General features: G+C 40.8%; 1 protein-coding gene across 1 annotated transcript; it reads right to left on the reverse strand.

Annotated features, from left to right (window-relative positions):
• Window positions 1-1085: 1085 nt before the first annotated feature.
• On the reverse strand, window positions 1086-7442 carry SSR3 (signal sequence receptor subunit 3). Its single transcript, XM_032225811.1, has 6 exons — window positions 7250-7442; window positions 7072-7218; window positions 5666-5792; window positions 4443-4541; window positions 3381-3512; window positions 1086-1459 (listed from the first exon to the last, which is right to left on the reverse strand). Exons 2-6 carry the CDS (start codon window positions 7211-7213, stop codon window positions 1393-1395), a joined length of 567 nt encoding a protein of 188 aa, XP_032081702.1. The 5' UTR covers window positions 7214-7218; window positions 7250-7442; the 3' UTR covers window positions 1086-1392.
• Between the last annotated feature and the right edge of the window lie 7380 nt (window positions 7443-14822).

Below are 14822 nucleotides of genomic sequence, written 5' to 3' on the forward strand. Positions count from 1 at the left end.
AATGTTTAATAAGTAGCAATAGTAATCACTGACACTGCATATCCCAATACAATCTCCCTTTCACTCTTCAAACACACACAACCCAGAGCACTTCAAAACAGCCAGGTCTTAACAAGGTTTAGTGAGGGTAGAAATCTTATTTCTGGCATAACTTGCCCTCCTCCTCACAGTTGGGTAGCTATGGTAAGAGAATGCACAGCTCAAAGTCACCTCTTTGAAAAATGGTGGGTCATTCTGGTGTCCCTTGAATAGGCAGATTTAGCTTGGAGGTGTTGTGGTCCGCTGGTGGCCTGCGGACATGGCAGCAGAATAGGACAGTGGGGAGAAACATGGGCCAGTCCTGGAATCTGGAGAAGCTTGGACGAGGGCTCTGTATCGGAGGCAGAGAGGGGGCCAGGGCCATCTGGTAGTTATGTGCTGCCTCCAGAGCCTCTGGAATCTGACATCAGCGAGGCAGAAGAACAGTGTGAGCCTGTTCCCACTGTGAGCATGCACAGAGCTTCCAAAAGACAAGAACAATTAAGACAAAAAGGGCGACTTGGGAGTAAGGTTTGGAGATGATGATAAGATATAAGAGAGGAGCATACGCACGAGAGCCTTTGTTCATTCTGGTCGGTTCAAACGCTGAGAAGCTCCATTTGAGTCTGTGTTCTGTTTGGCCTTGTAAAACTAATTGGAAATTAGGTCTCTGGCAGCGTTTCAAGAGCGATAAAGGTGGGTGCTTATCAGCATTACCCTAAAAGACTGTGGCAGATATCTGTCGGACTCTTCACAGACTGTTTGTGAATCATTTAAATAAAAGAGGGTTTTGGGGACTAAGCATGTGAGTTATGCTTTATCAGGACTTCAGAACAGGAGCAAAATTTGGCAAGTAATCAGGTCCCAAACCATATAAGCAGAGTTGGAGACTGAGTCACAGTTGTCTAGTAAAGCAGGCCCAAGCCTGGACCCTTGAGGAGAAAGTACCCAGGTTAACAAATTGGGCATAACTCATTTAATAACTGCCTTGCTTAGCAATGGAAATTCTGGTTTCAGAATTTAAGTCTACAATTATCTTTATCACAAATTTACACATACAATCACTGTTTTCAGCAAAGTTTTTTTAATAACAATGTAACAAAAACCCCAAAAACTTCTAATCAAGAATTCCAGATCTAGTTGAATTTCTCAGATGATACAGCTGGATCTCTATCTTCTCCGGAATGGTCAGAAGTTTTTTTGAATAAGTACATTGCAAGCCTAAATTAGAATGGTATTATTTTATAACAAAACTGCTTCCTATTCTCATCCCATCTTGTACAAAACAAAACAAAAGACAATGTACAAATGGCAAATCTACCTTCTTCTGATTGGGCAAGACACAGATGAATTCGTATACCCAAACAATTCTATCTACTTTGAGCCTGTAGATAATAAAGCAATCAGTCCAGATGAAAAACTGATGGAGAGGATGTAATTTCTGAAAAAGCAGTCAAGGAAAACGTTAGCAAGAAAGCAATAGCACTTAGACTGATACACCACTTCACAGTGCTTTACAGCCCTCTCTAATCAGTTTACAGAGTCAGCATATTGCCCCCAACAATTTGGGTCCTCATTTGATTCACCTCGGAAGGATGGAAGGCCGAGTCAACCTTGAGCCTGGTGAGATTTGAACTGCCAAATTGCAGGTAGCCTGCAGTCAGCAGAAATAGCCTGCAGTACTGCACTCTGACCACTGCGCCACCACAGCTCATGGAATATATCTACCAGGATTTCTTACTGCAAATAAATGTCTTACGAAAGAACTGTGCAAAAGACAGCTCCCAAATACACGTAAATATTTGAATTCTACTACCCAATATCAAATGCAAAAAATCAAGGCACTTGGAAACCATCAACAATTCCCTTTGGCAGTGAGATGGCACCTCATCAAACAATCACCCATGTAGGCCCACTTAATCCAATTTTTGCCTTGCATAGGAATCAATATGAACACATGAGAAATTGTTGCCCAGTCTATGCTTGAAAACTTCCAATGGAAGTCTGCCCACCCTCCTTATGTGCAATTAATTCCAGGACCCTTCCTGCAATTTAAAATCCATTATTCACTATCCTGCATTTCATTTTTCTCTATGTGACACCCTCCCCAAGTTCTATGTTCCCAAGTCTGATTCAATACAGAATGTTTTGAATTAAAAAAAAATGATCAGGGAATTTAAGTTATGTAAAAAAAATATCCAGTTGAGCATCTCATCAAAGTTCTATGTGGCTAACTTTCATTTAAAGATTAAAATTCTATTTTTCCCCTCATTGCATTTGCTAAAGGCACCCAGTTCCTTCACTCTCTCTTTACAGGGTTTTAGTTTCTAGTTCCCTGATCATTTTCAATTATATATTATGAATCCTTAAATTCTGGAGTTTAGAACTCATCATAATACTCAAGGTGCAGTATAACCAGAGAAAATAAAGGAATGATTAGTTCTTGTGACTGAGAAATTATATTCCTACTAAAGTAGCCCAACATTACATTACACTACATTTATTTGTTTGACTTATATAGCAGTAGCAGTAGACTTATATACCGCTTCATAGGCCTTTCAGGCCTCTCTAAGCGGTTTACAGAGAGTCAGCATATTGCCCCCAACAATCTGGGTCCTCATTTTACCCACCTCGGAAGGATGGAAGGCTGAGTCAACCCTGAGCCGGTGAGATTTGAACCGCTGACCTGCTGATCTAGCAGTAGCCTGCAGTGCTGCATTTAACCACTGCGCCACCTTGGCTCCTATTCTCCTATTATATGTCGTCCATCTCATCTAGAAGTGACTTTTTGAAGCCAAATCATTCAGTTAGCCACATCAACCTGTAATTCATTATAATTTTCACAAATACTACCACCAAATCAGGAACCCCTTCCTATACCTAGCCTTTTATTTCAGTCTCCTCACTTTAGTACTTGACATTGTTAAATTCCATTATTTTATTTTTAGCCAATTGCTTTAACTATTAGGATAATTTTGAATATTGATTAGAGTAATAACCATCAGACCCAAGTCTGCTCATTTGTAGATTTCAATAACCATTCCTTTCTTCTAATTCCTCTTGATACTGGCTATAAAAAGACAAAAAAGCTGCAAAAAATCGTAAGGTTGGTAAAACTTACGACTAATGGGGACAATTAGAAGCGATGCTTCTAATTCTAATAAAGTAGTTCAATGCTCTCTACATGTGCTCTTATTTACAATTTTTCTTTTGCCTTTTTGATGGAGTGAATCTTAGCATGGTAATTATAACTTACCCATTCCTTCCCACATCTGAATTATATAGATTACTGGTTCAAAAACCTGTATTTGTACAAATGACTCAAAAAGCTATTTGACCTATGTTTTGTTAAAAGAGGATACACGGTGGGGTTGAAGTTCTTCAACACAAAAAAGGAAGCAACAATTATTAGGACAAGGAAGAGGGTGTTATTATAAAAGATAGAGAAGGTTGTTGCTTCATAGTCTGCCACTTCATTCTTCTTCCACAAAATTCTGCAAAGGCAAAAAAAAAAAAACCCCAATACATTTATCTTTATGTATGTAGTAGCACTTTGGCACTGACAAAACCATTTTTCTCCAAATTGCAATTTTTCTTTTTAAAAAAAAACATTTTTTCATTAAGTGCAAAAACTAATTTTACAATATTGATTTTTTTCTGTGGCTTTTAAGATTCTAAAATTGGTTACTACAAAATTATTTCTCCAAATCTGATACCTACACTCAATGAAATGCCATTTCTTCTACTACATTGTGTTTACCATCAGCAGACTGATTAAAGTTGAAAAGTATCAGAGACCATTTTTCAAATCAGGTCTTAAAGAGGATTTGGTTTCTTGCCAAGTAAGTTCCTGGCCAACTTTCAAACAATTACCTTACTTTTTCAAAATAAAATAATCTGCATGTTATTTGTGAAAGACAGTGATTATTCAAGTGCCAATGAATACCCCCAAAACCTGAAGAAAACTAAGCCTTAAGGAAAAGTTTTAAAAACCATTTCTAATGCACATTACATAAAATGGTGAATGACAAATACCAGATTAAAAACTACCCCAAAACACCCTTAAGACAATAACAGATTTAGACCCCCAAAAGGAACCATTAGTTTGTGAATAAGTCCATACTCATTGCTTCATAAATATATATATATATCAGCAAAGTAGGTTTTCTCACATGTGTTTGCAGTTCCAAAATGCCCATTCATTGATTAATACCCAGGCATCCCTTCCCTTCCACTGTTTCATTAAGGAGCCCCAAATTAGCAAGCATGAAGTTTGCAACTCCAAATCAAGTAAGCTGTAAAATGATGAGAATCACCATGATGATCCCCAACGAAACCTCCAGCTTTAGAATTCTATTTGAGAATAAGGGAATTCAATTACTGAGCAAATAACATTGTATGATTGGATAATGGCAGAACATCACCTCTCATCCTTCTCCTTTCGTGACATCTTCCTATTATCTGCTTCAGAAAGCTTGCGGGTCACTTCTTTGGAAACAGCATCTTCCCGCTTCTGGGCTACCCTAAAAAAGGAAAGCATGGACATCCCACCTTTGTATTAAAACAGTCAAATATATAAACATTTACTATCAATGTCATACTGCAGGGTTTGAAAGCTTACAGTGCCCAGCCAAGTAACTCCACTCCCCACTCCAAAAAAAAGTCTGTTGCAACCATTTGACTGGACATTTCCCTATAGACCTTGGAGATCAAACCACTTTTGAAAAATACTTACTGTAGCTCCCATCCACCGAAGATTACTCCTCTCTATACAACAACAAAATTATCTCAATGGGTGAACTTGATGAACATGAGAGTCAGTTTAAGGTACCAGGCTAAAAACTGGGAGATTATGAGTTGTAGTCCTGCCTTAGGCATCAAAGTGGACTGGGTGACTTTGCCAATCCCCAGAAAATTGTGAGTTCTAGTCCTGCTTTAGACATATATGAATGTCAGTCACGTGACTTTGGGTTAGTCAACCTCTCTCAACCCAATTGACCTCACAAGGTGGTTGTTGTAGGGAAAATAGGAGGCTGAAGGAATATTAGGCATGTTTGCTGCCTTGAGTTATTTATAAAAATAATAGAGGTAGGATAAAAATAAAACAAAACCATATTAAAGTGAAAGTAATGTCATTAAACAACCATAAATTATCAGTTCAGTTTAATACAGATCCAGACAGCGTTCCTGGGATCATAAAAAAGTAAGAAAAGCATGTAAACTAGTAGCGGACAATTACTGGAAAAATGCAACTTTAGTGGGTTCCATCAAACAAATTTAGATCGAAGTACATGCATTTTTAATACAAAGCTGAAAATTAAGGACAATATTCCAGTTGGCAGGGCAGAAAATGTTCATTCTACATTTAAAAACATTTGCATCAATGGTATATCCATTTCCATTTCTCGGGAACAATCACATGTAAGATTTCAGTTAAAATTTCAATTTTTGCAACTGCGTCAAACACTACAATTACTATTGAAATGCATTAATAATCAATATACAAAACATATTTCTCTATGGAAAATTAAATACTAAAGCTTCACATTCTAGTGGCTGAGAGTTATCAGTGCAGAATCTGTGACTGGCAGCTGAAAGAATATTTTACAGTTTAGTACATTTTTAGAGAAACAGTTTTACTACCTACTTGTGCTTAAGAACAAACTTCACATTCTTGTAAGCAAAAGTAACCAGATAGGTGCTGACAAGGGTCATTACAGAGTAGAGGACTGCAGACTGAAAGAGGTCCATGTGCCAGATCCGCCAATAAAGCCCTATGGTGAAAAAATTAAATATAGTTATGACTTTATTATTAGCATGCACAATATATCTTGCTGGCTTGCTATAATAAAACAGTTACAAGTAGTCCTTGTTTGGCAACCGTAATTAGAATTGACAACTTGTCATTAAGCAAAGCAGTCGCTAAGTGAAACCACCAATCTGCTAATGATCTTACTTCAGCTTTTCTTTGTTTACAGACCTGAGAAGGTTGTAAATGCAAGGACTAATCATGAAGATTTGTTTGTTTTATAAATACCATCTCTCACAGAATTTCAGTTACTATATGTAGTCCTCCACTCCATTCATTTAGCAATGGTCCAAAGTTACAACAGCACTGAAAAAAAGCAATAGGCAGCTGGTGCTCGCACTTATATCCATCACAGCATACCCATGATCAAGTGATCAAAATCCATGAACTTGGCAACCAGCATGTATTTACGATGGCTAAAGGTAAAGGTTCCCCTCTCATATATGTGCTAGTCGTTCCCGACTCTAGGGGGTAGTGCTCATCTCTGTTTCAAAGCCAAAGAGCCAGCGCTGTCCGAAGATGTCTCCGTGGTCATGTGGCCGGCATGACTAAATGCTGAAGGTGCACAAACACTGTTACCTTCCCACCAAAGGTGGTCCCTATTTTTCTACCTGCATTTTACATGCTTTTCAACTGCTAGGTTGGCAGAAGCTGGGACAAGTAAAGGGAGCTCACTCTGTTATAAGGCACTAGGGATTCGAACCGCCAGTTTCTGATTGACAAGCTCAGCCACTGAACCACCTCGTCCCATGTAGGGTAATAATGGTACATCCTACAAAGTGCTTCCATTAGGCTACCTTTAATTCTGAAGCAAGCCTCCAGCCAATGCAGACTCATTTCCATGATTATTATTCATTATTAATATCTGAACCTGCAAGAGACTTTAAAAGCCAGAAGCCCGCAAAACAGGAAAGATGCAAATTTCCCTTAGCTGTTTTATTTATTTATTTATTTATTGTTTGTTTGTTTGTTTATTGGGGGCAACTTTTCTCCCAGTTCTTTCTGCCTAGAAATGTTGAGTTGGAACCCCCCCCCCTTAGAGGCCAGCTGTGCTACGGAATATTTCCCCTACGCGAGGCTCTTCTGGTTTTCCCAGATGTGGGACGGACAGAAAAGGCACCGGTGCGGTGGCCTTCAGGTCGCCCCAAGAGGTGTCAAGTCTCTTATTGAATGTCTGCCCGCAAGAGATAAGGAAGTGGGGGGGTGGACAACCAATGCCTTTCTCCCCCCCCCGCCCCACTCACATATCGGGATAGCCGAGACGATGAAGGCGTTGCCGAAGAACAGCGCCGAGGACTTGGCCGAGAGGTTGCGGCTGAAATCTTGCAGGAGCAGTTCCTCTTCCGACTGCTGACGAGCCCCGCCACTACTGCCCTTGGGAGCCATCGCTGCCGCCGCGGCTCTCCTACACGAAGCGAAACCCAAGAGACAGAACGGCACTGATTCCCCTCCCGCGCGGCCACCGTACTCGCCAACAAATGGACACGCCGCACAGAGCGAAGAGGCGGGGCTTCTTCCGGCTGACAGCCGCCCGCTGGAGAGTACTTCCGGTGTCACGCCTCGTTGGCGGGTAGTTCAGTAGCTTCCCACCTTCCCCCTTCAAAAGTTCCGCTTCGGTGATGGAAAAAAAGCCAGAAATATGGAAGGGTGGGGGAGGACACTTTCTCGGTAGAATATTTATGGAGCTGTAGGGAAGAAGCTGTTAATAAAACTTCCGGGTCGTCAAGTCTTTGCTGACGTGTCTTAGGATTCCGTTGTGAGTGGGGGAGGGGCATGGGAAGGGAAATCTGGAGAGGCGGAGCCGCCGGAGCGCCGCGCGGATGTGGCAAGATACCGGTTCGAATTCAGCCTCGAGCTGCTGTTGCTGCTGCTACCGCCACGTGGGAATAACCGCGAGTTTTCAGTGCTCGGCGTGGGAGCTGCTTGGAACAAGCTGGCCTTGCGTTACCTTTCAAGTGGTGTAGCATAGAGCAGTGTTTTTCAACCTTGGCAACTTGGAAGATGTCCGAACTTCAACTCCCAGAATTCCCCAGCCAGCATTCGCGAATGCTGGCTGGGGAATTCTGGGAGTTGAAGTTCGGACATCTTCCAAGTTGCCAAGGTTGAAAAACACTGGCATAGAGGAGTCTGTTGGCCGTAAGGGCTAAAACCCGCTTAATGCCCCTCTTGCTGTAGAAAAAGCCGCTGGGCTGATGGCGCTGAGATGCGGGAAGGAAAGGGATGATTCAGAAAAGTGTCTTTCCGAAGAGGAGGTACGCCCAGGGTTTGAAAACGGTTGCCCATATTCGAAACCGGGCGGAAGGGGACTGGCAATAAAAGGCTTTCTTCGCCCAGAACAAGCACATTTCCAAGAAATTATTTATTTATTGAAATTATATCATCTCCCACCCCTCCTTTTAGAAGCTCAAAATGGCACACATATCCTGCTTTTCCCGATAAGCACAATACAAAGTTGTGTAGGGCAAGTTAGTGTTAGTTTGCTCTTCTGAATAAATACATTTTTAAAAGTATGTCAATGATCTATATATACCATTGACACACACAATATGTTAAAATATATATTATATTGGAGCCCAAGACAACACTGTCAATAGATAGATAGATAGATGGATGGATGGATGGATGGATGGATGGATGGATGGATGGATGGATGGATGGATGGATGGACGGATGGATAAACGGATGGATAGATGGAAAGACAGACAGTAAGTGTTGTCTTTGGGCTCTAATGCAAGAGTATGATCAGGAAGTTCTTCCTTTCTGTGAAAATGGCTTTCCATTTGATGCTTTGTTAAAACTGAGTCCTTAAAAGTGGCATATTTCTTGCCGAACCATTGGAGTTACTACTGGGTAGGGTGTGTGTGTGTGAGAGAGAGAGAGAGAATGAATGAAAGAATCTCAATTTACTAAGTGTGAAGATTGGGTATTACTACTGTCAATCAAAAACATTAACTCTAGGATACCTAGTTTCAATTAAAAATCCAGCTTTTGGGAGGGAGGACTGAGGGAAAAAGGATTTTTGAGATGTGGATGGAAGGAAGAGGCAGAGGGAAGCTTGGAGTCCTAGCCCTAGGAAAAGTCACACAAGAAAGAGATAAATTTTCTTCCCTTGGATAATTGAATGTCCAGTTGAAGCTGCAGTGGAATAGCTGAACCCATCAGCTGGAGATGTCAGATCTCCTGTCCCATAAATCCTCTGTGTTTTCCTACCTGACTGCCTCCTGGTTTGGATTAGCAGCTTGGTAGTTCTCACTGCTACCGTCCATATCTTCCAGGGGCATTCAGATGGCATCCTCTATTTAACCCTAGGTTGTGAGAGAAGTCTCAAAACTGGTGCTGGTTATTACTACCTTAAAGCCCTGCATGACTTGAGACCAGGTTATTTGAAGGACTATCTTTTCCGAATAGTTTCTACCCATCCGATTTCATTTTGTAGATTGAGGATTCTGCAGGTCCCCGTCAGCCAAGAAATGTCTGTTGGCATTCCAGGGTGCTTGGTGGGGAAGGCATGTCCTTGGGGTCAGGAGACATGCATTGTAAGCAGTAACATTTGACCTCTGGAATATTCTTCCATCAGAGATCAGGATGGCCCACACCTTGTTGGCCTTTTGTAAGGCTCTAAAGCAGGGATCCTCAAACTATGACCCCTGGGCTGGATAGGGCCCGCCCAAGCAATTTATCCAGCAGGCACATCATTCAGAGCCAGGACACATGCTAAACTGTGTGCTGGAGTGTCAGGCTGTCTGTCAGATGTGTGACATGTACAGCACATGCACCAGTCTCCTGCGGGCTCATCGCCATCTAATATCCACCTGCTGGCTTGTATGTATAATGAGTCCAGCGAGATCTGGAAAGCGCATGTGTTGGATGGGTCCTTTATAGTGCCCTAGCTGGTTTAGCCTTTGCCAGCTTTCAGAGACAGAGATGGTTTTCCTAGTCAGTTAGAGGGGAAGAAGAACCAGGCAGCAGGCTGAAGAGCCATCTAAAGGTCTGCATAAGAAATATTAATTAGGACATGATTCTCTCTTTTTTATTTATGCTGACTGATTCATTTAGCACGGTATTTAGGTTGCTACTGGAGATATATGTATAAGGACACATGATTGCTAGGGGGAAAATTTTGCTAAGGCGTACTTTTATTATTAATCAAGATACGTGACTTTATTATAGGCAAATTATCAATAAATATAATTAATACAATATTACACTATATGATCGCCTTAGCAATCTTCACATATCTCCATACACATTAATACAATAGCAGAGTTGGAAGGGACCTTGGAGGTCTTCTAGTCCAACCCCTTGCCTAGGCAGGAAACCTTATACCGTTTCAGACAAATGGCTTGCCAACATCATCTTAAAGACTTCCATTGTTGGGGGATTCACAACTTCTGGAGGCAAGCTGTTCCACTGATTAATTGTTCTGTCAGGAAATTTCTCCTCAGTTCTAAGTTGCTTCTCTCCTTGATTAGTTTCCACCCATTGCTTCTTCTTCTACCCTCAGGTGCCGTGGAAAATAGTTTGACCCCCTCTTCTTTGTGGCAACCCCTGAGATATTGGAACACTATCATGTCTCCCCTAGTCCTTCTTTTCATTAAACTAGACATACCCAGTTCCTGCAACCGTTCCTCATATGTTTTAGCCTCCAGTCCTCTAATCATCTTTGTTGCTCTTCTCTGCACACTTTCTAGAGTCTCCACATATTTTCTACATCATGGCGACCAAAACTGAATGCAGAATTCCAAGTGTGGCCTTACCAAGTGTGGCCTTAAAGTGGTATTAACACTTCAAGTGATCTTGATTCTATCCCTCTGTTTATGCAGCCTAGAACTGTGTTGGCTCTTTTGCTGCTGCACACTGCTGGCTCATATTTAAATGGTTGTCCACTAGGACTCCAAGATCCCTTTCACAGTTACTACTGTTGAGCAAGGTACCACCTATACTGTACCTGTGCATTTCGTTTTTGTTGCCTAAATGTACAACCTTACTCTTTTCACCATTGAATTTCATTTTATTAGATAGTGCCCAATGTTCAAGTTTGTCAAGATCCTTCTGTATCTTAAGCCTATCTTCTGGAGTGTTGGCTATTCCTGCCAAATTGGTGTCATTTGCAAATTTGATGAGTTCCCCATTTATTCTCTCATCCAAATCATTGATGAAGATGTTGAAGAGTACTGGGCCCAAAACAGAGCCTTGGGGTACTCCACTGCATACTTCCCTCCATGAAGATGCAGTTCCATTGAGGACTACATGTTGAGTGTGGTTGGTCAGCCAGTTACAAATCCATCTGGTGGTGATGCTGTCTAATCCACATTCTTCTACTTTAGTAGTAGGTTATGGTCTACCTTATCAAATGCCTTACTGTAGTTCAAGTAAACTATATTGATGGCATTCCTCTGGTCCACTAATTTTGTCACATTATCAAAGAATGCAATAAGATTAGTCTGGCATGATCTGTTTTTGACAAACCCATGTTGGCTTTTGGCTATTACTTTATTTGCTTCTAGGTGTTCACTAATTCGTTGCTTGATTATCTTTTCCAGAATCTTTCCTGGTATTGAGGTCAGGCTGATAGGTCTGTAGTTTCCTGGATCTGTTCCCCCCCCCCTTTTTTTTTGAAGATGGGAACCACATCAGTTCTTTTCCAGTCCTCTGGCAGTTCCCCGGTGCTCCAGGATCTCTGAAAGATATAGTTCAGTGGTTCTGAGATCTCGTCTGCAAGTTCCTTCAGAACCCTGGGGTGTAATCAATCCGGTCCTGGTGATTTGAACTCGTCTAGGGTAGACAAGTGCTCACTTACAATTTTATTCCCTATTTCAACTTGTGTTCCTAATCTGATTTTTGTGGTGCTGTTTTTGATAGGTTGGACTGTTTTATACCTTTGTGTAAAGAGAGATGCAAAACATGAGTTAAATAGTTCTGCTTTCTCCCTGTTGCTTGTCACCTTCTTGCCACTTTCTCCCTACAATGGACCAATTGTTTCCTTAACGTTTTTCTTGTTTTTAACATGTTGGAAGAAGCTTTTTTTGTTATTTTATACTTTTGTGGCAAGCCTTTCTTCATTGTGAACCTTAGCTTTCCTCACTTCATCTTTACATGCTCGGGCTATTTGCTGATATTCTGCCTTAGTTATGTCCCCCCCTTTCCACTTTTTATACTTATCTTTTTTGTCTTTCAATTTGTCAGAGAGTTCTTTATACAGCCATGCTGGTTTCTTTTGGGAGCTGTTACTTTTCTTCTTCATTGGTATTGTGCTAGACTGGGCCTTTTTAATCTCATTTTTCAAAATTTGCCAGGCTTCTTGAGTTGTTTTCTCCTTGAGGATTCTCATCCATGGAATTCTTCCCAAGCTCTCTCTAAGTTTATTGAAATTAGCTCTCTTAAAGTCCAATAGTCTAGTTTGACTTTGTTCTACTACTTGTGCTTGCATAATGTTGAATTCCAATATTGCATGGTCACTTGCCCCCAGGGTTCCTTTATTATATACATATATTATATTATATACACTATATCTCCATTAGCAACCTAGTTGCAGTGATAATAAATCTGATCTGGAATCTGGCAAGAATTAGCTGGTTCCTGCAGCTGAAAAGACAAGTGTTAAGTGATCAGCAGCAGCCATTCATACACTCATGTGTATTGCCAGAATGAGAGAAACTGGCGCTGAATGCAAAGATTGATATACCCAAGGATTACCACTAGCTATATTCAGGGGTGATCCTCCAATCCCAACCAAAGATAACCCCTGGGTACGCTGACAGCTTCTCTCAGCCTGTCATTCCTTGCTATAATGATCCCTATTTTTTGTAGCACTGTATTTATTGGTATCTTATTAATAGAAATTTTGAATCCCTAGGAAACAATTATGTCCAGGAAAAGAAGAATTGACTCTGAGTGCAAAATATTCAAAGAACAGTAGACTTACGATTACTTTTTCATGCAGTACAAGGAAAGAGCTATTTGTCTGATATGCGGGGATTTAGTGGCTGTATTCCAGGAATACAATTTGCGTCTACGAAACTCGACAAAGACAAATATGATTGGTTGGACAAGTGAGAAAAGACAAAATGTTAAAACTGAAAAATGGATTGACAACTCAGCAAAATGCTTTTGTGAAGCAGAAGCAGCTAAATATTTCATCACTGCAAGCAAGTTTTCAAGTTGCCAAGCTAATAGTGCACACTGACAGACCATTTGTAGAGGGAAAATTTGTTAAAGAATGCCTTCCTTCTGTTGCCAAAGAGATGTGTCCAGAGAAGGCTGATTTGTTTAGTACACTGAGTCTTTCAGGACCTACAATTACACGAAGGATTGAAAAAATGAGGGGCAATTTGCATCAGCATTTGCAAAACTCCTAAAAAAAACTTTACTATTTTTTGTTGGCACTCAACGAAAGCAATTGATGTTCATGATTCTGCATAACTTCTAATTTTCATTTGTGGGATAAATGATTGTTTTGAAGCCACAGAGGAGCTTGCTGTACTGAAAAGCATCAAAGGAACAACAACAGGAGAGGATATCTATGAAAAGGTTCACCAAACTGAATAATTTAGAGCTGGACTGGGCTAAACTAGCCAGCGTGACACCGTGCTCCTAGCATGGTGGGGTGTATGAAAGGAGTGGTTGCAAGCATTAACAAAGAGATGGATAAACACAACCACTCGTGTCCACTAGCCATACACTGCCTGATCCACCCACAAGCGCTGTGTTGTAAATCATTGAAGTGGGACTCTGTCATGAAAGTTGTGGTGTCTTGTGTTAACTTCATTAGGACACATGCACTAAACCACAGACAGTTTAAGGAATTTCTATCTGAGCTAAATGTTTTCTATGAAGATATTTTGTATCACACAGAAGTCAGTTGGCTAAGTCGAGGGACAGTTTTGAAAGGTTTTTATGACTTACTGCAACAGGTTTCTGCTTTCAAAAAAAAACAGAGGTACCAGAGCTCAAAGATGAAAAATGGAAATAGCACCTTGCCTTTCTGACAGGTGTAACAGAGCTACTCAACAGTTTCAATGTGCAACTTCAAGTAAAGAGGAAGCTCATCTGTGATTATGCATTCACATGTGAAGGCATCTGAGGTAAAATTGCACCACCTCATTAAACAAGGAGGAAAATTTCTGCCATTTCCTTACTACTCAAAAGCTGTTGGCTGAAAACCCAACAGTTGTATTCCCAAACAAAAAAAAGTGTGGGTTCACTGGAAATGTTGCAAAGGGAGTTTCAAATGAGATTTAAAGAGCTTCATGTACACGAACAGGACATACAGCTTTTCCAGAATCCATTTTCTGTTGACATTGAAATTGTTGATCCGATTTACCAAATGGAACTGGCCCAACTACAGAATTGTGACTCTCTGAAAAACCCATTCAAGTCAAGCAGCCTTACTAATTTCTATGCATCTCTCCCCTCTGAGACATATCTTAATCTCAGGAACCATGCACTCAAAATGGTAACCATCTTTGGCAGCATCTATATCTGTGGACAGACTAATTTTCCTGAATTAAACATCTGACATCTCCAACCAGATCTGAACTAACTGATGAACATTTGCATCACTTGTTATGACTGGAAGTGACAAATATGGAACCGGACATTGAGTATTTCATCAGTCAAAAGCAGGCCCACACTTCCCACTGAAATACTAGTAAGTTTATGTTGGTTAAAATTGTTCTTCATTTTAAATATTGTATTATTATTTCATGGTTTTTGCACTACAAATAAGATATGTGCAGTGTGCATAGGAATTTGTTCATTTTTTTTCAAACTATGGTCTGCCCCCCCCCCGTAAAAATCTGAGGAACCATGAATTGCCCCCCTTTAAAAAGTTTGAGGACCCCTGCCCTAAAAACTGCTTCCTGAGACTGTTAGGAGGGACCTGTTAGTTCAGTTCAGTTCAGTTCAGTTGCGTTTATTTATAGGCCGCCCTTTTCCCTGAGGGGACTCAGGGCGGCTAACAACTTATGGGAGGGGAAGATGTACAATAACATAA

The sequence above is a fragment of the Thamnophis elegans genome, chromosome 10, assembly GCF_009769535.1.
Source record: "Thamnophis elegans isolate rThaEle1 chromosome 10, rThaEle1.pri, whole genome shotgun sequence".
Lineage (NCBI taxonomy): Eukaryota > Metazoa > Chordata > Lepidosauria > Squamata > Colubridae > Thamnophis > Thamnophis elegans.

Excerpts from the sequence above, each read along its gene's own strand:
- SSR3 (XM_032225811.1), bottom strand. The coding sequence starts at position 7,213 with ATGGCTCCCAAGGGCAGTAGTGGCGGGGCTCGTCAGCAGTCGGAAGAG. Across the intron at positions 5,793-7,071 it reads CGTCTCGGCTATCCCGATAT|GGCTTTATTGGCGGATCTGG; the intron begins GTGAGTGGGGCG and ends TTTTCACCATAG. Across the intron at positions 3,513-4,442 it reads CGAAAGGAGAAGGATGAGAG|AATTTTGTGGAAGAAGAATG; the intron begins GTGATGTTCTGC and ends TTGCCTTTGCAG.